The 17,097-nt window shown below is 37.5% G+C and overlaps 2 protein-coding genes across 5 annotated transcripts; one reads left to right on the top strand and one right to left on the bottom strand.

The window, feature by feature from the left end:
- Positions 1-3: 3 nt before the first annotated feature.
- On the top strand, positions 4-6,260 carry CNTD1 (cyclin N-terminal domain containing 1). Its single transcript, XM_014055334.2, has 8 exons — positions 4-162; positions 748-940; positions 1,043-1,118; positions 1,903-2,059; positions 2,524-2,686; positions 3,668-3,812; positions 5,883-5,979; positions 6,124-6,260. Exons 2-8 carry the CDS (start codon positions 769-771, stop codon positions 6,229-6,231), a joined length of 918 nt encoding a protein of 305 aa, XP_013910809.2. The 5' UTR covers positions 4-162; positions 748-768; the 3' UTR covers positions 6,232-6,260.
- BECN1 (beclin 1) lies at positions 6,069-17,058 on the bottom strand. 4 transcript variants are annotated; one of them, XM_087713277.1, is made up of 12 exons: positions 16,902-17,058; positions 15,345-15,475; positions 14,954-15,021; positions 14,673-14,731; positions 12,111-12,201; positions 11,772-11,908; positions 10,888-11,082; positions 10,170-10,316; positions 9,317-9,466; positions 9,123-9,183; positions 7,605-7,747; positions 6,069-7,135 (listed from the first exon to the last, which is right to left on the bottom strand). In XM_087713277.1, the coding sequence occupies exons 2-12, from the start codon at positions 15,469-15,471 to the stop codon at positions 6,967-6,969; spliced, it is 1,347 nt and encodes a 448-aa protein (XP_087569403.1). In that variant the 5' UTR covers positions 15,472-15,475; positions 16,902-17,058; the 3' UTR covers positions 6,069-6,966. The 4 variants fall into 4 exon arrangements, with proteins under 4 accessions (XP_087569403.1, XP_013910836.2, XP_087569404.1 ...); XM_014055361.2 differs by having other exon boundaries at positions 16,930-17,050; XM_087713278.1 differs by lacking the exon at positions 16,902-17,058 and adding an exon at positions 16,212-16,486.
- Between the last annotated feature and the right edge of the window lie 39 nt (positions 17,059-17,097).

Genomic DNA, 17,097 nt, shown 5'->3' with positions numbered 1-17,097 from the left:
AACTCTAATTAAAAGGGGAGGTGTGACATATATTTTGAGCTGACAGTTTATGGCACGGTATGGTAGATGAGGATTTCCTCAAATTAATTGTGTGTCTTTTTTCTCCCCTTCAAAGTGAAAGCTAAAAACTTGGAGAAGCACAGTTTTTCTTTCCTTGACTAGGTATTTAATTTACTCGATAAATTCACACATATTCTAATTGAATTTAATATGTGCTATTGCAATTTAATGGCACAACTCTGAATGTATTTCGTATTGTCCCCTTAAACAAAGCCGGATTTTTAAAATAAGGTTGCTGTTCATTTTCTAAAGATAGGTTTATATGAAATATATTACTAGCCATATCATGAATGTACCTACCGCTTCAGTACTTTTCTTCTCTCTCACCTACAATTAATCTTCAGTCAGAGATGCATTTAGGAGTATTCCCTGCAGGAGCTTAAAGAAAGTACAATTTTATATTAGACTAATTTAATCTTTAAATTTCTAAATTACTTTATTATCCCCTTTCATAAAGTTTACATTGAATTGTATTTATTTTTGATGCTTTAATGGCATTTCAATACTGTTAAATCTAAGCTGTTTACATGAACAGCATTAACATATAAAACATCAATAGATAATATCTTAATATGATAGATGTCACTGTACCCTGTTTTAACCATCATTATATTCCTTATTAATAGAAACAGAACAAACTGTTGGAAGAAATCAATTACTGTAGTTTAATGATAATTTTTTTTTCAGAGTATTAACAATACTTTTAGAATGGGCTTACCTGCACAGGTGTCTGCCCGATACCAGTATTCAGAACCTATCTTTGGAGTAGTGACCCCTGGAATTATCCAAGATACTTTGCTTCACATGGCTATAGAGAATGAGCGATATTTGAGTGAGCTGCGTGATGAGGCAGGCAGTTTCAAAGTCACACAGATAGTAGGTAAGAATTGGCCTTAACAAGTTCTTGAAACAGAGATGAAATTCTGAAAGACATTTTAGAAGAGCCTCTAACTATGATAATTTTTCTTTGTGTCTGTGCCAGAATTTGTTTTTCTTTTAGCTGGGAAGTGGAGTCTAACTGAATCAGCCACATATCAAGCAATAGAAATATTTGAAAGGTATTTATTTTCTCTTTGACTGTCGATATTAGGATAGAACCTTTAATTTATATGTTTATCACAGATTAAATAAAATTAATTTTGTAGTATTTACCTCTAAGTAGATGTGCTTAAAGTTGCAGTTTTATTTCTTGTAACCTTTATTGTTTTATAGATGTAGTTATAGCAGCCAAATCACAGCTTTAACCTATAAATATATAAACTAAAATATATACTCTTCCTTTTTAAAGTCTCAAAAGATTGTTTGTGGGGAATACTTTATCAACAGTTACAAATCAAAAGATATTTAATGACAAGCCTGCTTTGAATAGCAAAAGCCCAAATTCTATCAGAGGGGGAATTTGTGGACACCACTACAAATGCATTCAGTCTACAAATATACAATTTAGATTTCAATGCTTCTTTTTCTTTTCTTGCATGCTTCTTTCCCATCTCTTGTTTTTATAAAACTTTGTCTGAAACCAAGTCTGGAGTATTTAAATTGCATTCTTGTGCCACTTTAATTATCCCAGTTAATATCCAATTGTGAATATACTGCACCAAAAATACTGAATCAAATGGACAATTCGATTCTTGGGCGCGCAGGGCGGGTGGTGGTGGTGGTGAAGGTCCTAAAGCTTATTGTAGCTGTTTCATACATTGATTCATGATTCTTTGGAATAGCTGTCACTCTGTAAAATCAGTGTAGTTACACGGTTACTTGTTTCTGTAAATTATAAAGCAAATTTCAAGTAAGTATCTGCTCTTTTCTCTAGATACATTATCAATGCTTTTGTATTTTTAGGTATATGCTCAAACTTTTAGAAGAGGTCTCTAATTTGACTCTAGGAAAGGAAGAAGACAGCAATTGGGCCTCATTGAAAGTACAAATGGAAGACACGTATATGCTGCGTTTAGTCTCTTGCATTCAGCTTGCCAGCAAGCTTTCTTTCCATTACAAAGTAAGGAGATTCAAGTTTTGTTTCTGAGATATCTTGTGGACTTTCTCAATGACAGAAAAAGCACTGTTAAATGCACGTGTGCATTTGAGAAAAATATAATTATTTCTCACTAGACAATCTGATCAGAAGACGAAAATAGATGTTATAAACTGCTCAGCAATGGTGTCTTTATAAATAGCTTGCGTTAATTGTTAGAGCTGAAGGAGATGTATGACTATATATGAAGTTGGCTTTCACAATGATGAACTATCAACTATGAGGGAGATGGGATGGTTAAGAAGTTTGATATATAAATAAATATAAACTATTAGCAGTAGAAAGAATTAATTGGGCAGCTTTTTAATATGATTCATGTTGTGTTAAAAACTGCAACATACAACACAACCCATTCCAATAAAACATAGTACACTATGGCAAAGTAAAATTGGCATTTTGGATGTAATGTTCTTACTTCTTTTACACAGATTGTTAATAACAAAATGGTTCTGAAGTTTCTGAAGTCTTTGGGTTTCTCGTACACTACAGAAGAATTATTAGAATCAGAACTAGCTATTTTGAAGGCTCTGCATTTTCAAGTCAATGTTCCAGTTCCACTTGCTTATGTTGAAGTTCTCCTAGAAGTTTTAGGTATACCTAGGAAACATATACTGTAGTCTATGAAACAGCTTTGCCCTGCTAGTATTGTGTTTTATCAAAAGTAAGACAGGGTCTTATTTTCTTTTGATCCCCCAAATAAGAGCTTGGCCTTATTTTTGGGGAAGTCTTATTATTTTTGAGGTGCAGGAGGCAGCGAGCGTGGTCACCTCATAGCTGCTACTGTGCTGCAATATATTCAGGGAGGGCTTATTTTCAGAGGAGGGCTTATTTTAGGGCATGCGCTCCAAAGCCTGATTGGGCTTATTATTCGGGGAGGTCTTATTTTTAGGGAAACAGTAAAAAATTGGTATTGATTCTGATTTGTCTATATCTCTTACCGTAGCTGAGCAGCCACTCTTAAATTGGTAAATCTCTTTATTTCCTAGGTTCTACAGCAGGTGGAAGCACTTATCCAACATTTGCTGCTCTTAAAAAAAATCTCCAAATTACATCCTAGAGCAGTAGGATAAAGTGACAATTTACAGAACATCTCAGGGGAAGGCAGTGACTACACATTTTCTTCTTTTAACCAATGAACTACAGGGCCATGTCCCTGTTGTTCTTAGGAATCCTATTATTTCTTTTTGTGTGTGGGGGGGGGGTTGCTTCTAGTGGTTAGAAAGCTAAATGTTTCAATAAAATGGGTTGTGGATCAGTGATTATTCTCAATCTTTATCTCAGGCATCACAGATATAGTTAAGTTTTATGGGTTGTTATAATATGACCGCCAATTTGGCGTAGTGTTTAAGGCACAAGGCTAGAAACCAGGAAATGATGAGTTCTTGTCCTGCTTTGGACATGGAGTTAGCTAAATGGAAAGTATTGAAATAGACAGAAACAAGAGAGTGGGGGAAGCAAATTTATCCATGGCTCACAGATCATAAGATCAAGGAGATAGATTCTCACACCTTATAGAAACCCACTCTCTTTCTTATAGCATCTAATTCTTGGACTTTCCCCTCCCAATACTAGGATACAATGGCTATTTACGTCCCACAAAAGAGCTGCATGAAATGTGCAAACATTTATTGAGTTTATCATATCTTTTGCGGAACAATATTTATGATACCTTGCTGAAGTCTTCAATAGAAAACTCCTCACCAAGTGAACTTCAACTGTAAGTTCTGAAAGAAGCAAGCTAGCAATAAATGTATGCCATAAAGGGAAGTCAAAATTTGAGAGTTGTGCATATTGAAGCAGCACAAATGGAAAATTAACTTTATAGACCAAGAATATCTGGGTTAGTTTTCCACTACCAGATTTTAAAAGAGATGTGTTTGTAAACAAAGCTCTCCTGATAGAATCTAGCTTCAGTATGCAAACATCATAATGATTTTTTTTGGGATCATATAAACCTTTCCTTCTGCAGAATGTTTAAATATGGACAATGCTCAGCTTAAAGCATTTTTTTTTACTTGGTTGGGATAGTTTTGAACTTTAAATGTACCTAAATATTCCCTATGTAAGTTATTGTGATATGAATTGGAGGAGTTACTGGGAAGACATAATTACAATTACTTTGTTTTACACCACTGGAATGAGTTATGGCGTAAAATTAAAAGCTGCAGAATTGAAAACTGCGCTGAGCAAACAAGTGAAGCCCCATGCACAGGATGCAGGCAGCATGCGAAACCACACCCCTTCTGGTCTACAGAAAAACCAGTCTCCATAGAACCAGTCTCTGGTCCCCAAAGGTTGGCAGCCTCTGCATTAGTGAACTTTTAAATAGAAACTGTTTCATTTTGGATCCTTTTACTTGCCTTTTAACATTTCAAATAACCTTTTTGAATCTGGGTTTTTTTAATTACAGAAAAGTGTCACTGATTTCACAAATCTGCAGGTTTTCTTAAGAAAACCTTTGGTTCCCAATGTTACATTTTTAACACTTTGGCGCAATATACAGAAATTGGAAAAAAATATTTTTCCTATGCTAATAGGGTTGTTGGCTATACATTAAATTTTGTTAATGTTTAGTTTTTGGGAGATGAAAACATTAAATTTATCTCTTCATTGTTAGCTGCCAGCAAAATACAGCCCCACTCAGCACTGTTGCCTAATATATTCAATGTAAGAGGAGAAATTCAGAAGAAAGTATACTGTTTTATTATATGGATACTCACAGCAGTACCTGGGCTCCACTGAACACAATGAATTTGTGAGAAATGTGCTATTTAAATATAATGATGCTATAGGCATTCTAGCCATTATGTCTTCAAAACATATATTTTGATTCAAAAGATGAGTGAATGTAACAGAGAAATGCTTTACAAATAATCAACTATTTTACCATATTGGTTTGATATGGCTAAATACCCGTGTTTCCCCTAAAATACGACTGGCTCTTATTTTCTTTTGGGCCCCCAAATAAACTAGGGCTTGTTTGAGGGGGGGGTGTCTTATTTTTTCTCCATCTACGGGAGTTCCATTTCTGCTTGCTCATGGTGGGACAGGCCAGGTGGTGTACCAGTGCAGTTGCTGTGAGGCGAGGGTGGGGGTTGGAGCTGCCTCACATGCCTCAAACCAGCTTACCTCAAGGCCCCCGCAGTTAGGCCACCCACACCCCAATATTTGCCCTGTGGCAGAGCCTCCAGCAGCCCCATCCAGCAGAACACCATGTGACTGTCGGCCCACTTCTGCTTACTTGTGGCCAAAACAGAGGAGGTGGCAAAATGACGTGCTAGTGCCACGACTACGAGGTGAGGTGGTGGGGGGGTGGAACTGCCCAATGCACCCCACGCTGGCTTATCTCAAGGCCCCTAGAGCCAAGCCATCCACACCCTGACACCAGACTGTCCTTGTGGCTGCTCCATTGCAGCTGCAAGCAGAAGTGGGTTGGTGGCCATGTAGGCTCCTGCTCCACATGGCTATTTGTGCTGCCACTGCGAGGCAGGTGTCAGCATGGATGGCCTGGCTGTGGGAGCGCTGAGGTAAGCTCCATCACCACCTCACCTCACGGCCATGGCAAAGTGAGCAACCAGATGAAATGGTCAGCCGGCCAGCCATGTAGACTCTTAAGTAGGGCTGATTTTGGTGGTAGGGCTTATATTAAGCACAAAAACATACAAGAGCTTATTTTGGGATAGGTTTTATTTTAAGGAAAACAGGGGAAGTTTGTACTTCCAAATGTACATCATTATTATATTGCTGAAATACAGTTCTTGTTCTTTTTGTCATTTTAATTTCATAGAGCCAAATTTGTGTCTGTAAAGGAAGACCTCATGCTACTAGCTGTAGGAGTAATTGGTGCAAGTTCTTTCCTGCTGAATCATGAAGACTGGAATCAGGTACATATATCTTATCATTTAGTCCACTCATGTATTAAATGAAGAGATTTTTGTTGTCCTACATGTGACTTGCTAGCCATAAGATCCCCAGCTTTATAGGATATAGCATACCCATCTAAAACTTTTCTGTCTTTCTTTTGAAAGGTTGTGGACTACCTCAATAGCACCACAGGCATCAGTCTGCAGAGCATTACTGAGGCAGTCTATGCAATTCTGAAGCACAGTCTAGGTAATAGAGTGAATGATTGTTAGAAACCCTTCATTTTTCTGAAGTTGAAGAGCCTAATTATCAAGAAATGTACTATAGTATTTGACATAAGCATGGGATTTGTAAGCAGATAACTACTAAAATGGCATTACACATCCTCATAACTTCAATAGTTTAATGGATATCACACAGTTTTTGTTATCTTAATCTTTTAAGAGGGAAGATTCAAAGAAAAGTATCTTGTCCGTGATTAGGGCATCAAAACCATTTACAGCAGTCTTGCATAACCATTACAACACAAAAATTATAGCAGTGTAAGACAAATATTAGATGTATGGATTATGACAATAAATATTACATGTAAAAGCAGAAGCTTTAGTATAAACAAGTAAATGTACCTGACAAAAAATACATTAATGTGTTCCTATCTCTAGAACTGATAAACTGTTCCGAAAAAAAATCAATGTATTTATTTTGTATTTCTAGTTTAGTGCAATAATGAAACTACAATAACCTAACTAAGCAGAGCCTCGACCACGAATATTGTCTCCTTTTCCTGTCCTATTGGAGAAAATACATGATTCTTTTCCTAAGCTTAGTTGTATACTTTAGCTACATGTTATGTAAACTATGCTATGAAGCTTTTTGCTTCATTCCATTTTATAATGTAATATCAAGCTTGAGGATTTTTCTTCTTCTAAATTAATGTATGGCTGTCACAGTCCCAAGTCCTATTTTGGTATATTGCGCCATGCTGAATTCTTTTTCCTTCATAATTGTCATTTATTATAGAATTGCGAAGAAACCCAAGCTAGACCCCACTTCAGATTTGTCAGCATGAACTTGAGCGCTTTTGTCCACTGTTCCTCTGAGTTAAACTGGGTTTTAATGGAGTAGGAACCACCATTTCCACCTGTATCTTCAATCTTGCCCTTTTCCACGTCCATTCTGTATTGGAAAAACAGATCCTATTAGACACTGAAAATGCTGGCATTTTATCTTAAATTAGCACTACATTATTTTTTTTAATAAATCCCACTCCTCTTTTGTAATGCCCTGATTTATTAATCTTTAGATATAAGTTTTATGTTAAAGCTCTTGTTGAGAGAGATAATAAGTTTTCCTTATTTGACATATTTTCAACAACCAAACGACAAAGCAGAGTCAACTAAAAAATACCAAGACCACTAAATGTGATAGCTTATTATTAGTACTTTGAAGAACCACAATAATCTAGCTGTTGTTATATTGCGTTAAAATAGAAAAGCAAAACTTCTGGTATACCTGATACCTTGAAATTAATAGAAAATAATTCAATTATATAATAGTTTAGCAAGAGATACTTAATTTAGATTAACCAGACAGAATTAAAGTTTGTAAGAAAAGAAAACCTACTTTCTGCACCATTGACATTTACCTGTAAGGTAAACAGAAACGGGTCTCGCCCTTTTCTACTTCCTCTTTGAATTGTTGTACACAATCTAGAAATGCCACCATTGCATGGTCAAATTTATTGTCCCAGAAAAACCGTAAGCCTCCTGAACAGTAAAGAGGGAGCTCCTTGAAGACATAAATGTAAATATTAGAAATACAGGGAATTGTCCTATGGCTCTACATTATTATTAATGAAGCTGCTTAGCGTCTTTACTCAATAAAGAGCATTCATTGCAAGTTAGGTAGCATGAATAATCTTTGTTGTTTATTACTGCTCTTCTAAACTACCGTAGGTCAAGGCTATAGGAAACAAGAAAATAAAATCTGTTTTACTCTAATGGAGAATTATCCGTTTCTCATAAACCCGAGCTTCTTTTTCAATTAGTATCTAGGGCATTTTAAAATACAAATACCATATTTTTTGGACTATAAGATGCTTTGGATATAAAATTCATGTAGCTTTTGGGGAAGAAAACAAGAAAAAAAAATCTGCCTCTGCCCCGTAGCAATTTGCCTCCTTGCAGCAAGCAGCAAACATGGTTACCTTAGCACAGCCTGATTTAGCATGAACAGCTGATTGGTGATTGGATCTGTTTCCTGGAATACTGCCTATCAGCTGTTCCAGGCTACAGTGATAACCACTGCCCCTTGCCACCATCACCACGCATTGCCGCTGCCACCTATCGCCACCTCTCTTTTCGGCCTCTGTGCGTCCCATTTTCGACCTTCACACGTCCCATTTTCGGCCTGTTCCAGGCAGCAGGGATAGGTACAGCAAATTGCTGGGAGGCAGAGGTTGAAGGGTGGGTGCCAGTGGATGGGCGGGGCTTTGGCAACATTCGTTGTATAAGATGCACAGACATTTCCACAAACTTTTTTGGGGGGTGAGGGGAGGGAATCTTAAACATTGAAAAATATGGTAAATCCCTATGGGATCCATGGTAAAACAAGTGTAGAGAGATGCTACCCAAAAACACTTATTCATACTTATGTTCCACACATTCAGTATCATATTTAAGGAGACTATATAAAATATCAAATTAAACAGTACAATTGTAAAAAGATAATATTCAAACACGTCCCTAAATACATATGCAGTACAGTGTTCACATATTTAAGTTGTATGTTTATTATATTTGTTTACATACACTGCATAAACACAATGTGTAATAGTTCCAAAATATAAATTCAATTATCTTCATCTAAGTATTTTATCATGCATGAATATTTCATTAAACTAAAAATGCTAAAAGCTAAACCAATTCTGTCTTTTATTAAGCCCATTTCCCATCAATAAATACTCAGAAACCAAGATATTTCAACATATTATATTTAAAGTGGAATAGCCAAACTATGATTAAAAACTTTGGGCAACCTGGATATATATTGTTCCGAACTGACTAATCTCTTCTAAGTACAAACAGATACAGTACTCTAGAAATCCAAAATGCAGGTGCATGAAAGGGATTTTTGGAAACTAAAATGTGAGGAAGTCTCTTACCTTAGATTTGTCAGTAAGAGACTCTAAATAAGAGTGATTTCCATATGGAATAAGACGATATCTGCAAGAAACAGCCACAAGAATAATTTGATTGAAATGTGTTGAATAGGCTTCTATACCAATAAACAAGTCAACTAATCTTGCCATTCCTATGGCTGACAAAGGGAGGGGTGGCTTGATGTCTCCGTATCTACCTTTGAAAGATCAGGCCCATCTTGTTGGCAAGGGCATGGAGAAGCAGAACAGTCTGCCCCCAGGCTGCATTGATCTCATTCCATTCCACAGGGACACTTGGAAGGCGGCCTAGACGAAAGTTGTTTATTGTGCCAAACTGCCCGCTATGCCTATGCAGGAAGAAATCTAATCAGCTAAGCTTTTGAGGAAAACAGAAAAATCTAACCCACAGTACAAACAAGTCTTTTTAAGCAAGTTATGGACCTTATCCAAAATTAAAATGATTTTCTAAACATAAACATCAAGATCCACAGCTTTTATGAAAATCTGTCTTTAGCACAGGAAGTCAGTCTGATATTGCCCAGATTATTTAAAATCCATCACTATTAGTTCCAGTCAGTTTGGCAAAGCAATATGAAACTTTAAAACAAGGGTAGAAGGATCTTGGACAGGACCATGTGTGAAATATTACTAATTAGTTATCATTAAAAAAATACTACAGATAGTACCCTCCAAAAAGGGAATAAATATTGATTAAAGAGCTTATTTATTCATGGTGAAAGACCTAAGACTCTCAAATAAGGGTTGCTTCTTAAAAAGTGGAAAGTAAGAATCCAACTATGAGTGGACACTGTAAAGTATAAACTGAAAACAGTATTCAGTTAGACTTCTGCAGCAAACTTAAACTGAAACTATTATACTTGCTCTAATGCTGTCCAGTCTTCTGAAATTTTCAACTTTGCTGAGCCCAAATGATCAAATATGCTGTTGTATATATGTTGCAACTTAAATGCATTTTCCTCCATCCAGATTCAACTACTGGTACTCTACTACATTTCTCCCATCCCAGTCTATCCAAATCTCTTTTCTTACCAGATATGGAAAGTAGCATTGAATACATTGGTTTTCTTTAACTTGTCCAGCTGCATTTGCGCATAACGCATTTGATTATCAACACTTTTCAGTTCATCATCCAATTCTAGTTGCTGCCGCTTGAATTCACTGTATTCTTTTTGATACCTCCAGGAAACATCAAGAGAATAAGGTTAATTCTTTGGAGGACCTCCCTAAACCTTTAAGGATTCAGCATGTAGAATAGTGGCAAATCCAAAAGAACAAATTTTAAGAGGGATAATTTTAAGAGGCTTCAAAAATGTTCAGATGAATTAGAAATTAATTTCATGAGAATTAATTTGAGTAAAAAAAATAGTTCCTATCTAGTGCTAGACAGATGGCATAAAGATAAGCATTTCCCTGTCTGACTTATGAAACTATATTTACTTCTATCTGGACTTTCCTATCAAGTATTCAGGATAGCTAGAGTAAGTGAGCCACAGATAGGATATTAAAGGAAATGTGAAAAACACAAGAACCAATAAAAAGTCTGTCAGGGATAAGGAGAAAATGAAGTGTAGCAGAATGTGGTAAGTAATAGCTGGGAAAGCAGTATAAAAAGCGGGAAGATGTTTAGTATAGGCATAAAAAATGGAAATTTTAGTATAAGCAGGAAAAAAATGGAAAAACAGTCACCAATAAACATGAAAACTTGGATATGAACTCCAACAACATATTTAAGCAATATTTCACTCACTCAGCTTCCTCCTGATCCAGCCTCTCAGCCTCAGTTTTGACCTTCTCAAAATCATCAGTCAGTGCCTTGCGCTTTTGCTCTACTTCCTCCAATTCTTCAATTAACCTCTCTTCCTCAAGAGCAAATTCTTTCAGTTCCAACTGTAATTTCTCCTTGTCATCTTCAGTCATTTGCTCCAGGATTTCAAGGCATTTCCTAAAAAAAACAAAAAACCAGTGATTATATGGGGTGGCAATGAACCATATAGAACCCTTTAACCTCACTTTCTTTCACAATTATGTACCTGGAAACCCAGCCAGTAATCTCTGAGTATCAAATCTGTGTAGATATACAGTTGTCCTTGACTTACAATAGTTCACTTAGTGACTGTAAGAAGTTACAATAGCATTGAAAAAAGCGACTTATGACCATTTTTCACACTTATGACTGTTGCAGCATCCCAGGGTCATGTAATTTACATTCAGATGCTTGACAACTGATTCATATTTATGATGGTTGCAGTGTCCCGAAGTCATGTAATCATCATTTGCAACTTTCTAACAAGCAAACTCAATGGGAAAGCCAGATTCATTTAACAAACATGTTACCAATTTAACAATTGCAGTGATTCATTTAACAAATGTGGCAAGAAAAGTCATAAAATGGGGCAAAATTCACTTAATAAATTTCTCACTTGGCAACATAAATTATGGTCACAAGTCAAGGATTACCTATAATTTGTTATATTTTAAAATAGAAGCTGAATTGCAACAGCTTGAGTATATACGTGTCTGAGAGCATATGGTACCTTTTTCAGTAAAAAATATTTTAGTGAACAAAAGTAAAACTCTGTGTCTTTATTCTGTCAAGAACATATTGTAGTCCTTCTGAAATTTATTACTCACTTGTAGTTCTGGCATTCATTCTCTGTAATATTAAGCTGTGTGTCTAACTGGTCCAGAAGTGTATCAGTGCATTCTTCACATAGAGGATGATCCACATCTGTTTGGCCAGACATGATGTCAAACAGATCTCCAGTGACCTGTAAGGAAAGAAAAGCTCATTTTAGAAAAGAGAAAATAGTTCTACAATTTGTTAAATGAGACAGAAAGCTTTTGTCAAACAAAACTACTATTCATTAGCGCTTTGTTTTGATAAAAAAGGTTGAAAATTATTGTATTTTATTCTTCCAACCACTCTTTTCTAAACATTGATAGTACATTCAAGAATAGGGATAAATTTGCCTTGAGTCTTCTGCTGAGATTTTCCATGGTTCCTCCATCAGAGGCCTCTCCAATCAGAGTGAAACTGTTGGCACTTTCTGTTGACATCATCCTGAAAAATGCAGCAAGATTTTGTTATAAGCTGTGTTCTCATAGATCAGTGATGGTTAACCTTTTTGGGACTGAGTGCCGAAACAGTGCACATGCACAAGCTGGAACCCAGAAGAGAGCAGCTGTCCGGTACGAATGCACGTGATGGAGCCTGGAAGAGCAGCTGATGACGGCGTGCATGCCCAGAGAGGGCTGAGGTTAATTTTTTTTTAACATCAAAAATTCTGATGTTAAACCATAGTAGTTTACATTTTGTTCCACAAACAATTTCCAGTTCCTAAATAGTAAATAGGTTTTGCTCTTTATACCCATGATGACGAACCTATGGCACGCGTGCTATAGGTGGCACATAGAGCCATTTGCTAAGGCACACGAGGTGTTGCCCTATCAGCTGGCCAGTGCACATGCTCGGGCTTCCAGCTGACTTCGGCCTTCTTTTGAAGCCGTTTTTCACCTTCAGGAGGCTTCCCTGAAGGCTCCAGAGAGCGAAAAACAGCCCTATGGCCAAACTATAGGGCCGTTTTTCATCCTCTAGAGACATCAGGGGCCTTCAGGAGGCTTCCCTGAAGATTCTGGAGTGCAAAAACTGGCCCTAAGGACAAACTGGACTTCCAGTTTGCTCGTAGGGCTGGTTTCTGCCCTCTAGAGCCTTCAGGGAAGCCTCCTGAAGGCGCCAGAGGGCGAAAAATGGTCCTATGGACAAACAAAATCATAATTCCCAAATTTCCGGGTTCCATATAGGTCTGTTTTTCGCCCTCCGGAGCCTTCAGAGGCCTTCAGGAGGCTTCCCTGGAGGCTCCAGAGGGCAAAAACTGGTCCTACGAGCAAACCAGAAATCACCATTCCCGAACTTCAGGGTTCCTCATAGGTCCATTTTTCGCCCTCCAGAGCCTTCAGGGAAGCTCCTGAGGCCCCCTGAGGGCATGGAAGGAGGGAGGGAATGCTGTTTTCACCCTCCCCAAGCTCCTAGAAAGTCTCTGGAGCCTGGGGAAGGTGAAAAAACCACTCCAAAAGCAGGGGGGGGGAGTCGCATCCATAGCATTATGAGTGGCACATCAATGCATGATCCCCCTGCACTCCCCCCCACTTTTGGCACAGGAACCAAAAAAGATTTGCCATCACTGCTATATACTATCTTTGAAAACAGAATCTATAATTTGCAGGCTTAAGCTACAAAGAAAAAGATGTCTGAATTGTTAGAGATAAACAATAGAGTTAAAAAATAACAAAGTTTTGTTTGGATTCATTGCATCCAAGAATCACTTGGATTCAATTTAAATGCCTCTTAGAAAACTATTCCTTTTCATTAGAATATATATTAGCTAGTTTATACAAGTTATCAAGAACCATGGCCACATAAAAAATCTTTTGTAGAATGGTTGCTCTGATCTGGAAAAAAAATGGCAGGGATGAATGTCCTATGGCAGAAATAATAGGGGGATACTTCGGTCTCATTACTGTGGAGGGCAAACATAACTAGCTTTTTAAATTTTTGCAACTAAACTAACTAATAATATTGGACCAATTCCCCTAATTCCTAGACTCCTTCTGAAAATTGTTGTTCTATAATAGAGAATCCAGTTCAAAATGAACTATATGTAGTCCTTGACATGACAACAATTGGGACCAGAACTCTCTATCGCTAAGCAATAGTCAGGCATGGGAAATCAAGTACTAAATGTGTAGATGTTCAAATCATTTTTTAAAATTGCTGTTCACAAAAGGGCATAATCTTGCCAGAGTAAACTCTTCATACCTATCTGATAAAAACTGTGAAGAAATTAGGGAGGGTCTCTTCTGCATCACTTTCTGCATAACGACAACTCAAGGCTGATATTTCACTTTACTCCTCCCTCCCACAGCTCAGCACCAGATTACATTACATCAATTGTTATTAAGTGACTTAGTGATTTTACAATTTTTCAACCTTTTTTTCAGTCATTAAGCAAATCCAGTTTTCTCCATTGACTTTGCTAGCTGGAAGCCCTCAAGGAAAGTCGTGAATGGTAATCACATGATCCTGAGATGCTGCACCCATAATACATGATGGTTGCCAGGCAATCACATTTTGATCACATGACCATAGGGATGCTGCATTGATCATGAGTGCAAGAACCATTTGTAAGTGGTGCTGTCATAACCTTGAATTGAACCTTAATAAGTGGTCATAGGACTATTTGTGTTTCCTTTCAAAGGAAGGCTGAAAGAACTAAAATATATTTTGTTTTCACTTCCTATAGGTAGGGAGAATTCTTGTTTCTTTTATTATCTTTTGCTCTAGCTCTAGCTCTATTTTTTTGCTTTTATTAGCAGCTGAGGGTATGAGTGTGTGCATGTGCACATCCTCCACCCGAATTAAAATGCAACAACCTCAGAAAGACTTCAGTATCAGAATTTGATCAAAATGTCCAGTCTGTGAAAGAATGGCATTTACTACAAAGGTATTAGAGCAGAGAACATAATAATTAATACCTGGCTGGGGGAATGAATCTTCTGGACACTCCATCTTGGCGATTTTCAATAAACACTTCCTAAAAAGAAATTTAGCATTAGCATCTTGTGATTCCTTACCAAAGAGAAATAAATGTTTGAGTCCATAAGCAGCTTTTAATAACCTGTCACTTTACAAGGTACACATATTATAAGGAAAATTTGCAGACTAAATGCCAAAAAAATAATACTTCCTAATAATGACTGGTGTTTAACTTCTAATGATGCATTGCTTTTAATTTAGAATCATATGCTAACTTTACCTCAGTCAAAGGGGTCTCTTCCTCCTGTGCATCACTCAGTTTTGTTGGAACAGTGGTAAGCAGAGGAGCTACACAAAAGATAAACAATTACCACAGAAAAAATAAAAATATTTGCACATAACGCTAAACTCAGCAGAAATATTACTATATCTGTCAATAATATTTTTCCTTTGAGGTTTTGCTTCCCAATTCCAAGGAGATTTCTGAAACAGAGTTCAGATTTGAGAACTGCCTCAGATTAAGCTCTGCTGAATTCTTCATAACAACACTGTGTTACTGTTTCCAACAATCTTATATTCTACTTTCATTGAATTTTCTCAGCCATTGACAAGTGTATGCATTCACAATGTGGAATTCATGATTGCATTGGCCTTAGGCACATTTTCTTTACCTGTCAATTCCTGGATGGTGACTTTGTCAAGAACGTTGAAAGATGTGTCCAATTTAAGGGGCTGGCTACAACGCTGGCAAACAAAGCTGACCTGCATGGTACAAGCAGGTGACTTATATGCATCCATATCTCTGAAAGTAAAAAGATAGTCAATACAATGTTTCTAACATTTTGTAGGTAGGTATACATTTATATTTTATATTTGCTATCCAGTTTGTGTTTTCTATCCATGTAGTTCTATTGTAAAAATTCAGGAATGGTTACTACTATACTAGGTATCTTCTCTCATGCAGCATGAATGGGATGTTTCTGCCATTATTATTACAGTGATCATCCATCTCTTCCTCTGGCATTATCATGGAGAACATTTATTTATATATCCTATCTATGCATAGACAGACCTTAACTCTATGCCTGTGGGAAAACATCAATTTGATGACACATATTGAATCAATCCAATTAATGACATATGATTTAATCATCACCTTTTCAAGTGTAACTCCCAAGAAAATCAGCTAGGTTCTGATACTAAGTATCTTTGGGGAAAACAGGAACTGTCCAAACTAAGAATCTACTCACAAAAATTAGTCAGGTACCAGTACGGTTCAATCCTTAACATGATTTTGGTAGTGCAACCCCATCTTATGGAACAATACACATACTTATCTTTGAGGTACTTTGAATGCATAATCTGTTCTACTGCAGTTTACTGATATTTACTACCTATAAAGAACACAGCTTTAGTTTCCTTCTTCTGGTCCAGTTTAAAATGAAGCTGGTAGACAAATTATGGCTGGGAATAGAAAAGGGTAAATTCGTTGGAATCTACCTTGATTCCATCCAAGTCTCTCTGTCGTTCTTACCTACTCCACGCCCAACAACGAACTAATAAGGTGCTTGTTAAGTGGCCATAACCAGGTTCCCTGACGATGGGAGGGATACCCAATCGATACGTATTTAAAGTTTCCCCAGGAGCGAACGAAATCGATTGGTTAAAAAAAATCACCGCTAGACCATCTTTCCCTCACAACAACAACACGGTCGACTTTCTCTTCCTCTGAAAGTGCTTTCCCTCCCAAGCAACCCCGCCGCCTCTCAAAACGGCTTCGCAGAAAGTTTTCTCTTCCGGAGAAATCGCACTCTGCTCACGCCCGTAGGAAGCACACAGACGGGGCCGCCTTCTCGCTCTCCGTGGCATCAGAGAGGGAGCCTGTGTGCTGGACTGGAAAAGCTATTTGCAGAGATGCAAAGTCGGTGATGTCCTTCTTGCACGAATGGAAACCGCACAACTGATACGTGTTACTGTCACGACCACCCCCATATTCACAGCAGCATAGAGGAAGCCCACGAAGTGGCTTCACCACAATGTTGGGGCTGCGGGTATCTGGTTGGCTCTTTGCTGCCATCTGTTGACCATAGTAACGCAGCTAGATCCAAAACGCAAAAATGCTTCAGTTTAAAGGCAATACAATAATCAAAAAGAGAACCATGGAAGGTAGGCCATCTCTTAGGGGCAAAAGATACTAAAGAACAAACGGCTACAGAAGGAAATAATACCTAGGATTTTTACACAGCGGAAGATAACCTGTAAGTTGCAGGGAAAAAGTCACTTCGAACGCGAACCATCCTCAACTTCCTACTTCTATGCTGATTGGCTCCACGTCAATCACTTCACTTATTACTACCGAGCTTCACCCATATCAACCGGAAGTTGTTTCTTCAGCGCATGTGCACAGCACCGGATAAGGCCTGT

The sequence above is a fragment of the Thamnophis sirtalis genome, unplaced genomic scaffold, assembly GCF_051295495.1.
Source record: "Thamnophis sirtalis isolate CommonGarterSnake01/CBP01778 unplaced genomic scaffold, rThaSir2_p1.2 scaffold_4, whole genome shotgun sequence".
Taxonomy (NCBI): domain Eukaryota; kingdom Metazoa; phylum Chordata; class Lepidosauria; order Squamata; family Natricidae; genus Thamnophis; species Thamnophis sirtalis.
Note: the sequence above shows the minus strand (reverse complement) of the source record. Positions and strands in the feature narration are given on the sequence as shown.

Coding starts and splice junctions, on each gene's coding strand:
- CNTD1 (XM_014055334.2), top strand. CDS start 769: ATGGGCTTACCTGCACAGGTGTCTGCCCGATACCAGTATTCAGAACCT. Junction 2,060..2,523: donor AGCTTTCTTTCCATTACAAA/GTAAGGAGATTC, acceptor TCTTTTACACAG/ATTGTTAATAACAAAATGGT. Junction 5,980..6,123: donor ATCATGAAGACTGGAATCAG/GTACATATATCT, acceptor TTCTTTTGAAAG/GTTGTGGACTACCTCAATAG.
- BECN1 (XM_014055361.2), bottom strand. CDS start 16,970: ATGGTTCGCGTTCGAAGTGACTTTTTCCCTGCAACTTACAG. Junction 11,083..11,771: donor AATGAATGCCAGAACTACAA/GTGAGTAATAAA, acceptor TGTTTTTTTTAG/GAAATGCCTTGAAATCCTGG. Junction 9,467..10,169: donor AATGCTACTTTCCATATCTG/GTAAGAAAAGAG, acceptor CTTCCTGCATAG/GCATAGCGGGCAGTTTGGCA.